Source organism: Entelurus aequoreus, linkage group LG09, assembly GCF_033978785.1.
Source record: "Entelurus aequoreus isolate RoL-2023_Sb linkage group LG09, RoL_Eaeq_v1.1, whole genome shotgun sequence".
Taxonomy (NCBI): Eukaryota; Metazoa; Chordata; class Actinopteri; order Syngnathiformes; family Syngnathidae; genus Entelurus; species Entelurus aequoreus.
Genome location: NC_084739.1, coordinates 20,020,654 through 20,034,554, shown reverse-complemented (window position 1 = coordinate 20,034,554; position 13,901 = coordinate 20,020,654). Strand labels below are relative to the sequence as shown.

Sequence of the window (13,901 nt, the reverse complement as noted above, 5' to 3'; positions counted from 1 at the left end):
TCATCAGTGGCATGTGTGCTGATCTCTGATTGAAGAAGGCGGCTCCCAGAGCGTGCCCAGAGGTGCGCTGTGACAATAAAGTCAGCTTGTTTTTCCACTCTACTGGTACTTTAAAAATCCTGCTAATTTCTAGATATATAAATCTTAATTTAGGATGTCTTATCAAGTAAAATTAACTAGCTGAGTGGATAGATAACTTCAATAGTATTCGATTTTATTTTTTCTTAAAACATATTTTATTTTTTATTTTTTTTGGAGTGAACACTTTTCAATTGAACAAACTTTGACTTCTCCCTAACGGATTGCAGCATGTCTCTGTTGTTTACGTTGGCCTGCGTTACAATAGCCAATAAGCTTGTAGGCAGGGATACTTAAAGGCCTACTGAAATGAATTTTTTTTATTCAAACGGGGATAGCAGATCCATTTCGCTATATTGCCATATTTTTTCTGAAAGGATTTAGTATAGAACAACGACGATAAAGTTCGCAACTTTTGGTCTCTGATAAAAAAAAGCCTTGCCCCTACCGGAAGTAGCGTGACGTAGTCAGTTGTTCGCCTCCTCATATTTTCATATTGTTTTCAACGCAGCTAGAGCGATTCGGACCGAGAAAGCGACGATTACCCCATGAATTTCAGTGAGGATGAAAGATTCGTGGATGAGGAACGTTAAAGTGACGGACTAGAATGCAGTGCAAGACATATCTTTTTTCGCTCTGACCGTAACTTAGGTACAAGCTGGCTCATTGGATTCCACACTCTCTCCTTTTTCTATCGTGGATCACGGATTTGTATTTTAAACCACCTCGGATACTATATCCTCTTGAAAATGACAGTCGAGAACGCGAAATGGACATTCACAGTGACTTTTACCTCCACGACAATACATCGGCGAAGCGCTTTAGCTACTGAGCTAACGTGATAGCATCTGGCTCAAATGCAGATAGAAACAAAATAAATAAATCCCTGACTGGAAGGATAGACAGAAGATCAACAATACTATTAAACCATGGACATGTAACTACACGGTTAATAATTCTCAGCCTGGCAAAGCTTAACAATGCTGTTGCTAACGACGCTGAAGCTAACTTAGCAACTTAGCAACCGGACCTCACAGAGCTATGATAAAAACATTAGCGCTCCACCTACACCAGCCAGCCCTCATCTGCTCATCAACACCCGTGCTCACCTGCGTTCCAGCGATCACAGATGCGGTTGGTGGCTAGCGTCGGCTAGCGCGTCTGCTATCCAAGTAAGTCCTCTTTGTTGTGTTGCTACAGCCAGCCGCTAATACACCGATCCCACCTACAACTTTCTTCTTTGCAGTCTCATTAGTTCAAAGTTCATTAAACAAATTGCAAAAGATTCACAGATGTCCAGAATACTGTGGAATTATGAAATGAAAACAGAGCTATTTTGTATTGGCTTCAATGGGCTACCGATACTCCTGTTTCACTGGCTACGTCACGCGCATACGTCATCATCCAAAGGCGTTTTCAACCGGAAGTTTAGCGGTAAATTTAAAATTGCACTTTATAAGTTAACCCGGCCGTATTGGCATGTGTTGCAATGTTAAGATTTCATCATTGATATATAAACAATCAGACTGCGTGGTCGGTAGTAGTGGGTTTCAGTAGGCCTTTAAACAGGAGTGTCATATAATTGCCTATTCTCACGGGTGACACATGAAGTTATTCCACTATAAACCGTAGCATATAATAAACGTGTAGGACTGCATTGAGCTCAGACCGTTGGCTTCTTCCGTGCCATTTGCATGCTTCACAGCCACAGAAAATGATTTCCAGTGTGCCTAGACTTGGGATGATGTGCAGAACCTTTTGCAACCTGTTTTCTATATTTAAAAAAAAAGATATCCTTGCTCAATTTCCATACGCTTTTTTTTTTCCCTTTCATTTGTATTGTATTTTTATTGCCAAGGTTATTTGATGGATACAGGTTACATTTACATTTCATGCCGCAACAAAGCAGTGGCAAGAGACTCGGTGGAATAAAAACAGAAAGTTCAAGTCTGTATCACATCTTCTCAGCGAGACGTCACAGCTGTGATGTTTGTCAAGGTGATGTTCTGTATCGCATCTTGTGCACCCACATCTCTTTGGAGGAAGTGGCTGGAAAATATGATTTTTCCTTTTAAGGATCAATAGTGTTCAATAGTGACACTGTTCTTTTCTCATTCTGTCCGCTGACATTTTGTGCTATGAAATGTCAAATGAACGGTTTTATTTTGTCTTGTTTTGTATTCTGATGTATCTTATATTGCTTAGTTCAGGGGTGTGAAACTCATTTTAGATGGGGGGTCACATGGAGGAAAATCTACTCCCAAGTGGACCGGACTGGTAAAATCACAGCACGATAACTTAAAAATGAAGACTACTTTGGATTGTTTTCTTCGTTTAAAAATAGAACAAGTACATTCTAAAAATGTAGAAATCATAATGTTGTTGTTTGTTTTTTTTACACTTACATGTTGCGGTTAATAGTATTCTACCTTTATTTGACTTGATTTATACTTTCTGAATAAATTATGTGATAATGTTCATCAGTCAACTCATTGGTGTTAATTTTCAATCTATCATGATAAAAAAAATAATATCAAATCAAATTACAGGATGTTATTTATGTAGTTTGCTCATTTTCCTCGACTGATGTATTAACATGATGTGTTTTTTTTGTTTTTTTTACATATGTAGCATCATATACATAGATACAAAGAATGACTATTGCGACATCTAGTGGACACATTTATAACAGCTGTTCCTTTCATTCAAAAATTTTGGCTCATTTTTAGACTTATCAAACTCATCCCGCGGGCCGGCTAAAAACTGTTCAGGCCCGCGGGCCTTACGTTTGACACCCCTGGCTTAGTTCGTTTCACAGTACCTGGATGCCATGGGTACAGATTTTTAAAGGGGACCCATGATGAATTTCGCCTTTTGTTACTTATAAATGTAGTTACAAAGTTGGATACTCGTGTTAAAAAATGTGAAAGCTTAAAGTCATGAGGTTCAGAGTTTGCACAACAGTTCTGGATGTCTATGTTCGTGGGGTTTTGTAGTCCGGCTACGTTTTTTATTTGGACTCAGTGGCCTTGTAGTTAGAGTGTCCGCCCTAAGATCGGTAGGTCGTGAGTTCAAACCCCGGCCGAGTCATACCAAGGACTATAAAAAATGGGACCCATGACCTCCCTGCTTGGCACTACGCATCAAGGGTTGGAATTGAGGATTAAAACACCAAAAATGATTCCCGGGTACGGCCACCGCTGCTGCTCACTGCTCCCCTCACCTCCCAGGGGGTGATCAAGGGTGATCGGTCAAATGCAGAGAATCATTTTACCACACCTAGTGTGTGTGTGACAATCATTGGTACTTTAACTTTAACTTTAAGTCAAGCTCAGAGGGTGAGGAGCTATCTATCTTGCTATCTATAGGTCCTAGAGAAGGTTGTTTATGAAAAACGTCTTCTTTATCTTAAGTCTAATGATATCGGGGAACAATTCCAGTCTGGTTTTAAATCACAACATAGCACAGAACCTGCCCTTTTAAGAGTTTTTTGATGACCTGATATTAGCTGTGGACTCAGGTCAACCTGCAGTTCTTGTGCTTTTAAGATTTTGACTGCTGCTTTTGACTGATTCTTTTAACTCGCCTGGAGTCTTCTGTGGGTATCAGGGGAACAGCTCTAAAAATGGTTCCAATCATTTTTAACCAGCAGGAGTTTGTCTGTACACCTAGGCCAGTACTCCTCCTCTCAGTCTGCCCTTAAGTATGGCGTACCCCAAGGTTCAATTTTACCACCTGTCCTCTTTCCTTTGCACATACTTCCCCTGGGTGCTGTTTTTAAAAAGCACAAAGTCTCCTTTCACTGTTTCGCAGATGATATCCAGATATATCTGCCTGTAACAGTGAGCAATACCCAGTTTGCGATGACTACTCTGCAGAACTGTTTGCATGATGTACAGCAGGGGTCCTCAAGTACAAATCTTGAAGGTCCACAAATGTTATTTTGAAACAGGCTGGGTCCGTTTATTATCGGTCAAACTTATATAGTAGCAGGAGGCAGGGGCGCCGAAAAGGGGGGGTAAAGGAGACGGATTCTAGGGGCCCATGATGGAGGGGGGCCCAGAGAGGCCCCTAATGATGATGAAATTATAATACAGGGGGCCCTGTAAAGATTCTTTTCATGGGGCCCAAAATCCCTAGCGGTGCCCCTGGCAGGAGGTAGGTAGTAGTTTAACATTTTCTTAAAATTAACAAAAATAAAATAAATATCCAATAAAATACATTAAATATTTTCTTTGAAACAAAATGAAATAAGAACTGAAATAAAATAAATATTTCAGTACGTCTGGTAGCTGTGGCATCAGAGAGTGGGATTTGATTTATTTTAGCTGTCATTTCCTCCTTTTCTTTGCCTTCTAACATGGCACCCATCACTTCAGTCAAGCATTATTTAATTATTTCTGCACCAGAGAATGGCTTCTTGTGTTTACCCAAAACCCATGCCACTCTGAGTGAGCACTCTGTTGCTATTTGTTGTTGTGTCATAGATTTAACAAAAATCTTGCTTGATGTTTCATATGACTTTTTCAGCCTCGTGATTTCTTTTTTTCTTAGCTCCGAATCAAGAAGAAATGTCTCTTCAAATTCGCGGTGCTCTTTCAGATAGTGACGTTTCAGATTTTCACTTTTCACCAGAGCAACAGTACTGTTGCATATTAGACACATTGGTTTGGTACTTGCAGTAGGTAGGATGAAAACATATTGCTCTGTCCATTCTTCCTTGAAACGTCGGTTTTCCCTGTCCACCTTTCTTCTACCCGCCTGAGCCAACTTGGAGCATCCCATTGTGATTTGATTCACATTCAGTGACTGACGAGTTAGCGAAGTAGCGATACGAGACAACTGTGTGCCTGCAGCGAAAGGTTCCATGCATGTGGCATGAGCGCTGTATGACCCAGGTGGTAACAGCCTATCAGCGCGTCCTTGTGATAGAGATGACAACCCATACTCTGATTGGCTGATTCCGCAGCCAATCAGAGTGGCGTTCTCTCGCTCTCCCTCTCTCTCTCTCTCTCTCAGAGAGAGAGAGAGAGAGAGGGAGTGAGTGAGACACGGAGAAGTGTAAACGAAACGTGGAGATATTTGACTAAAAACAACAAAGAACGTTGACTTGCGCTAGTGATAATTCAAAGATAAATACAATGATTATATTTTTTTATAATAATTATAATTATAAAAAAAAAAAAAAGTTTTTTTTTTCTTTTTTTTTTTTTTTCTTTTTTTTTTTTTTTCTTTCTTTTCTCTTTCTTCTTTTTTTCTTTCTATGCAAATAGAAATATTTAGCGTGCGCAATGTGATTTATAAACACTCATTTTGCAAATCCTATTTTGCGTTTTATTTAGCACGTGTCACAACGGGCAAACTGACAGTTCTACATAGGGCTGCAGGATCAGTGATCGCGCTGCACAGATACATGATGGACAGACAAAAATCCTCCGTCCTACGTGTGTGTGTCCAGGTTTTAAAGATAAAAACATATTACACACATCGTCTATTCCACAACATCCATCCATCCATCCATTTTCTACCGCTTATTCCCTTTTGGGGTCGCGGGGGGCGCTGGAGCCTATCTCAGCTACAATCAGGCGGAAGGCGGGGCACACCCTGGACAAGTCGCCACCTCATCACAGGGCCAACACAGATAGACAGACAACATTCACACTCACATTCACACACTAGGGCCAATTTAGTGTTGCCAATCAACCTATCCCCATAGTTACAAGAAGACTTAAGGACTTATTAAAACAAATTAAATTGATGGGTTTTGGTGTTTGTTAATTATGTTTGTTTTGTTCACATAGAATATATATTACTAAAATATACACATCCGCTAATAGTACACAGTATTTTATAGATTGCACACACTGTTTAGCGCATGGTTTTTGAATCTTTGTAAATCAAAACCCCAAGTATTTTCTTTTTGTTTTTAAACTGCAAGTATTGTACTCATTACAAGCTGTTCGATTGCATCTTGGTTGTAGTTTTCATGACCAAATTTGAAGGTGTTGAAGTCGCCATGTGGAATCGCTAATGCGAACCTGTAGCAGGTCTATAGCAAATCCAATGTAAATTAGCATTTTTTAAAAAAAATTTTACTATAATTCATGCTGGGTCCGGACGGACACGTCGCTGGGTCCGGACATGGACCGCGGTCCGCCTGTTGAGGATCACTGATGTACAGGAATGGTTGGGGGCAAATTATTTATACTTACACAAAAATAAAACAGAAATGGTCGTATTTGGCTGCAAGGACATGACAGTGCTATTGGTCCTCTGTCCTCATATTGCCACGAATCAGTAAGGAGCCTTGGAGTCACTTTTGACAGCTTGCTTAAACTGGACAAACAAATGAACTCTGTCATTAAATCTAGCTTTTTTCAGCTAAGACTCCTGGCAAAAATAAAACCGTATCTTCCACAAGCTAACTTTGAAAGAGCTATCCATGCATTTGTGACGTCGCGCCTGGATTACTAGTAATTCTTTGTACGTAGGCCTGGATCAGGGCTCTCTCCAGCGGCTGCAGAACTCTGCTGCTCGTTTTTTAACCAAAACCAAACGACGTGAGCACATTATCCCTGTACTGGCTTCCCTTCACTGGCTCCCAGTTACTTTTAGAGTTCATTTTAAAATTGTACTTATTGTTTTTAACCCTTGTGTAATGTTCATATTGTTGTTACTCAGCCAGCGTTTGTGGGTCTGATGGACCCGTTGCATTTTGTGGCTTTTAATGCCTCACAATCAAACACTTTTATGTTAAAATACTGAACAGATTTTTACCTTATCCCAATAAACATATGTTCAGTATTTTAACATAAAAGTGCCACAAAATGCAAGGGGTCCATCAGACCCACAAACGCTGGCTGAATAACAACAATACGAACGTTGCACGGAAAATTTATTTGCCAGTTTCTGCGTCCCACAGGGATCCTTCTTTTGTGTTTCTGCACCTGCGGTTCCCACACAAGGTTGCAACATTGTTTGTCAACACTGTCTTCTCTCATTTTCTCGCACATTTGACCCTCTGATGTTCTGTGTACCTACACTCTGTCCTCCTCCTGTCTAAGGCTGCTGTGTGTGTGTGTGTGTGTGTGTGTGTGTGTGTGTGTGTGTGTGTGTGTGTGTGTGTGTGTGTGTGTGTGTGTGTGTGTGTGTGTGTGTGTGTGTGTGTGTGTGTGTGTGTGTGTGTGTGTGTGTGGTACACAGAACATCAATTTCCACACTTCTATTAGCCCCGGGTCCAGTGGATCCGGACATCTTGTATGTAATAGAAATGTGTAGGGGGGTTGTATGGTGTGTGTTCATTAAATATGTATTCTGATATATGTTCTTCACAGAAAATGAGCCAAAGTCAGTGAGTCTCAGTTTGAAAAATGTATTAATTGTATAATTTTTCTTTTAATAAAAAATTAAAACGGGTCCCACAGACCCAAAAACCATACAAGGGTTAAATGCCTACACCAAGAAGCCCCGCCCTATCTTATTGAGCTGCTGCAACCTTATTGTCCCAGCAGGACTCTGAGGTCTTCAGACCAGCTCCTCCTCGCTGTCCCATAAACTAGACTAAAAATTAGAAAAGATATAGCCATTTCAGTGGCAGGGCCCAGACTATGGAACAACCTTCCACTATCTATTAGGTCCTCCCAGTCTCTGAGCCAATTTAAATCTCGGCCAAAACATATTTTTACTCCCTGGCATTCAAATCCAGTTAGACAGGATATATTGGTTGTTTTCGTTCCTTTTTTTATCCTTTTTTATTTATGTATTACATTTTAGTATTTAAGTTGATATATTCTGCACATCTTTGAACGTATATTTTACTACTGTATGTTATTAATTCTTCCAGGTTACGATGTAAATGTGACACTATGTGCCCCTTTTCTTATGTCTGTACAGCACTTTGGCCAACTGGGGTTGTTTTTTTAAATGTGCTAAATAAATAAATAAACTGAACTATCTACTGCAGGGAACGGATTCATATTTCCCCATTCCTGAGTGAATCATGCGTGAGAGGAAGAGGGTGGGGGCGGTTGTTCTTTTTGTAATGCAGTCTGCTGAAAATGATGGAAACCGCCACTCTACATAGCAACTGATGCTGTGGTCAAAGTTGGAATTGCCACAAAACACATTTGAAGATATTCAACACTTTACTGCCATCTGGCGGCTAAAGTGGATTGTGCACCCCTACATTTCGTCACGTTTCATGTGTCAGGTAAACCGTGACAAATGGGGCCATATGAATCCCCTCCAACTCTATCCATTTATCAAGTGCAAAGGTGTCAATTCAAAGCCCGGGGACCAGATTTGGTCTGCCACATCATTTATCGTGGCCCACCACTTCATTTTATTTTGTCAGCCACATTATTTTGTGTGGTCTCCGAAAGCAGTTTTTGGCTAAATTAATTTGTTCTTGCAGTTTTGAAAGAATAGTTTACTGCATGCAGTTGCATATGTTTCACACCTTGATATTATCTCATCGTGCGACAGGATTTACCAAGCATTCCTTTTTTTTTGTTATCAAAAATAAATACTTAAATATTTGCCACCAGTACTTACGGTTTCAAAGCAAATTATCCATCAATCTGTTCGTGAAAAAATGTATTAAACAAAAACAGTTGTCTATGCAAAGTGTGTAGCAAGCTTGTTATACATTTATATTTATATACTGTATATTCACTGTTGCAAGCGACCTTGAGAAGCCAGCCACAATTGAATTGAATGAAATGACTTTATTTGATTAGGACAATGCATATTGATCAACATATAGTAAAAGGTAAATGGTCTTTATGTCACGTCTGGGTCGCATTTTACTTTGCGGATCGTTCTCCCAAGATGCAGCAGGAACTCCGGAGGCAACGTGCAGGTAAGGAAATTATTTATCCCTCAAAATACCAAAATACAAAACAAAAGAGACGCGTGCCGATCGCACGGAGAGCTAGGGAAAAAACTTAGCACAGGAATCGTGAGCAAAGAAGTAAGAAATCATCAAACGTAACTGTTTCGTAACCAGACTGAGTGTAGTGAAAAACGGGAATAAGTAGCTCTCTGATTAGTGCCCGGCAGTAGGTGACCGTGCCGAACACTAATCAGAGGCAGGTGAAACCAGTCTGCAACCATGGCAACCAAAACACGAACCCAGGGGTGCTCAATACAGGAACTGAGGGAGTCAAAAACTAAACAAAACATGATACGAGCAGCCGATCATGACACTTTAATGTACCAGCACGATACCCATAGCGCTTTACATTCACCCATTCACACACACATTAGCACACTGATATGAGCAAAAGCATCACAGTAAATATGCCAGAATGAGTTAAAATAGCTAAATGGCATCTGTTGTCCTAATTATGATCAGTAAAAATTAGTAGATAGTAGATAGACACAGAATGTATGGAAAAAAACAGACACCCTCCTCTTCATTTTATCTCCTGTTTTGGTATCCCCTAGATGCATACATCCACTACTTTGGGGATTCCTATTTGGAATTTGAAGGGATTGACCTCAGCATCGTCAACAACATCACTGTGCGATTTCAGACTCAAGCAGACCATGGAACTATCGTTTATGTGGGTCAAGGACCAGCTAACAGGAATGCATTCTTCATGGAACTCTTTGTCATGGATGGGCGGCTGCAGGTGAGACTTCTGATGTAACAGAAACACAATCTGGTAAAATGTAAACATGCACTCCTTTCACTGCACAAAAATGGGGAGAAAATCCAAAAGATGACCAGTGAAATAGATCGCGGTGATGTAAAGAGCCTTGAATTACCATTTTTCTTTCGAAAACCATATTAATAAATGAATACCATTCAATAATACAAATAACTTTGACTCCAAACTTGTCCAGTTTTTGAATATGTTTTATTCAACGTATAAGTGTCAACTGTCTAGTATTGTATACACCAGAGGTCGGCAACCCAAAACGTTGAAAGAGCAATATTGGACCAAAAATAAAATAAAAAATCTGTCTGGAGCCAAAAAAAATGAAAAGCCGTATATAAATCTTGTAATGAAGGCAACACGTGATGTGTCTATATTAGCTACATTAGCCTACTATCAAAATGACTTTAAAGTCTTATATAAGTTTTATAATAAAGGCAACACATGATGTAAGTGTCTATATTAGCTATAACAACCTACTATCAAAATGACTATGTCGCAGGCTGAAGCAAATTTTGTTGACAGAAATGTTGAAATGTAATATTTATTTTACACATTTTTACATCATTAGAAACTATTAGTAAATCAGAGGCTACACAGAAGGTGAGATAACTCCTGGAAATTACTGGCTTTTAATGGCCAAAGGTATAGATGTTTGTGTCCAAGTTAAAGGAAACGGCAGGCTGTCTTCTCTTAATAGATTTATTACAATCTTTGGCAAGCTAGGTAATGTTTGCTGTGGTCTGGAACAACATGGCACAAAAACAACTATCTGAAATGCAGCCAATATTACATAGAGATAATGTGTAATGAGACATGCAAAACTAAATCATATACAAAGAGGATACAAGTAAAGGATATTAAATTAGCTCAAATATACCTACAAATGATGCAATATGTACATACAGCTAGCCTAAATAGCATGTTAGCATTGATTAGCTTGCAGTCATGCACTGACCAAATATGCCTGATTAGCACTCCAACAAGTCAATAACATCAACAAAGCTCACCTTTGTGCATTCACACACAGCATAAAACTTTTGGTGGACAAAATGAGACAAAGAAGGAGTGGAAGATTTTACATGTAAACAAACTGTTGCGTCACAGTCCACACTATGTTGAGTTCAAGAACCGCCGAAATTAGTAGGACAAAACGATGTTCACCAAATACTCTCATCAGTGAAGCATACACACAAACATATTAAACAGTGGGCTTTCTAACAATTGGGAAGGTTTGTGTCATGTTTGTCCTCAAACAAAAAACGTATTAAAACAAAACATATATTTTTCCCCCATCTTTTTCCATTTTCAATCCTTTTTTAAAAATGCTCCAGGGAGCCACTAGGGTGGCTCTAAAGAGCCGCGTGTTGGTGTATACCTTATTGGTATACACCAATAAGGTATACACCAATAAGGTACATGTTTTATGTAGGGTGGTCAAAGTGGACACACGTGATTAATCAGGAAAAATGATCACATTAACTATGTGTATATGCAGATTAACCAAGGCCATTGTAAAATATTATAGCGTTAAATGCTCTTATCATCAAAACCTTCAAAATACCATCACAAAGCAAAACACGTTTTTAAGGCAGCATGCAAGCAAGAATGTAACTGCAAGAAGAGGACAACAAACAATTCTGTAATCAACAATGTGATTAATCGTGATTATCCATCCATTTTCTATACCGCTTATCCTCATTAGGGTCCCGGGTAAGCTGGAGACTATTCCAGCTGACTTCGGGCGAGAGGCGGGTTACACGTTAAACTGGTTGCCAGCCAATCGCAGTAATTGTGATTATTCTAATTTTTAATAGTAATCGTTTGACAGCACTAATTGTATGGTTCCTTGTCCTCTGCTGTAATTTTTCAGGTTTTGTGTTTATAGTGTGTGATTTCGCAGGTGAGACGTTCACACAACCAAAAAATTTATTAAAAGTTTTAAAGCAATGTTTTTTTTAAACTTATACTTAACTGTTATCCATTCTCGTAATATTGTATTTTTCCGCCTAGAAGACATTAAATATTTTTTTTTACCTGGAAAAAAGACTGAAAATATTTGCCGTTAAATAATTTACACTCTCAAACCAAAATTTAATCTGAGCTTTTCTTCTTGTCATTCAAAAAAAACAAAAAGGCACTTGAGGGTTCCAGGTTCGATCCCCGCTTCCGCCATCCCAGTCACTGCTGTTGTGTCCTTGGGCAAGACACTTCACCCACCTGCTCCCAGTGCCACCCACACTGCATTAAATGCAGCTTAAAGATGTAGATCATGGGTTTTACAATGTAAATCGCTTTGAGTCTCTTGACAAAAACACTATATAAATATAATTCACCTCACTTTACTTCACACAGACACACACCAGAGAATAGGAGAGATGCGGCCACGATACAGAGAAGTGCTGAAAAATGTTCTGCAACTTAGCAAACAGTGGATGAGTTATGATGCTAATTTTAAAAAAATGGTGATCGATAAAGCAAAATCAAAAAACAACCCTCAAGCAGCTAAGAAATATATCTTCTATAATCTACCAAATGTTGTCTTGTGTCATTTTATGTGAGTGTCAATACAGTGTGCAAGTATTGCGACCAGTTTTTTTTATATCAAATTATATCAAAAGAAGGCTTGAAATATCTTGAGTTGCAAGTCATGAGCCTATGTCATTATGTTATCTCTACAAGCCTGTTTTGCAGGTTTCCCTGCTCTTCAGGGGATTCAGCAAAATCCCCTGCAATAGCCTCTGTGTTCTTTCCTGACCTAACATATATTCCGCTCTACCCCGGTATTGAGGACTGTATAAACCACAGTAACCTTGACTATATATATATATATATATATATATATATATATATATATATATATATATATATATATATATATATATATATATATATATATATATATATATATATATATATATATATATATATATATATATATCGGCCGATAAATGCTTTAAAATGTAATATCGAAAATTATCGGTATCGTTTTTTTATTATCGTATAGGTTTTTTTTTGTTTTTTGTTTTTGTTTTTTTTAATTAAATCAACATAAAAAACACAAGATACACTTACAATTAGTGCACCAACCCAAAAAACCTCCCTCCCCCATTTAACTCATTCACACTCATTCACACAAAAGGGTTGTTTATTTCTGTTATTAATATTCTGGTTCCTACATTATATATCAATATATATCAATACAGTCTGCAAGGGATACAGTCCGTAAGCACACATGATTGTGCGTGCTGCTGGTCCACTAATAGTACTAACCTTTAACAGTTAATTGTATTCATTTTTTATTAATTACTAGTTTCTATGTAACTGTTTTTATATTGTTTTACTTTCTTTTTTATTCAAGAAAATGTTTTTGATTTATTTATCTTATTTTATTTTATTATTTTTTTAAAAAGGACCTTATTTTCACCATACCTGGTTGTCCAAATTAGGCATAATAATGTGTTAATTCCACGACTGTATATATATCGGTATCGGTTGATATCGGTATTGGTAATTAAGAGTTGGACAATATCGGAATATCGGATATCGGCAAAAAGCCATTATCGGACATCCCTAATATATATATATATATATATATATATATATATATATATATATATGGATTTTGGACCAGGGATCTTGGACTCGAAAATGTTAATGACCACTGCTGTAGTTTACTTAACATTAACTTTTCTTACTCTTTTGCTCCAGTTTGTCTTTTCCTGCAATGAGGAAGAAGATGTTGCATGGATGAACACACAAATGAATGTCCACGACAGCAAAGTGCACATTGTCAACATCAGGTAGGCCTATCTTCTTTTTTTAATTAATTTGGCCGCCATGTAAGGAATGATCACCTCTTTTAATATCGTGTGTTTGGGGGAGGCAATTCCATTTCCTGTTTTGACCTAACTTTGCATTTAAACACATCTGCCTTGGGCAAGAATACCGGTACATGTTTTAATGAGGGAGACACAGCATTTTGTTATCATAAGCCTCTCAGCTTTAAGTAATATTTACACAATGTTTCCAAATGGAATTAGCACCTTCTGTGGCATTGACTTGATCCCCTAGTTTGCCACTCATATTAAGTATTTAATAATTTGCTAGAAATAACAAGAGTAAGTAAAACTCCAGCAACATCACAGAACCGACAGAAGT

At 38.3% G+C, this 13,901-nt stretch overlaps 1 protein-coding gene across 1 annotated transcript in view; it reads left to right on the top strand.

The window, feature by feature from the left end:
* eys (eyes shut homolog) overlaps window positions 1-13,901 on the top strand; it is a 635,999-nt gene that overhangs the window by 379,895 nt on the left and 242,203 nt on the right. Inside the window, exons 34-35 of the mRNA XM_062058295.1 lie at window positions 9,526-9,713; window positions 13,452-13,543. Coding sequence (XP_061914279.1) covers window positions 9,526-9,713; window positions 13,452-13,543 — 280 coding nt within the window. The remainder of the gene's footprint in view (window positions 1-9,525; window positions 9,714-13,451; window positions 13,544-13,901) is intronic.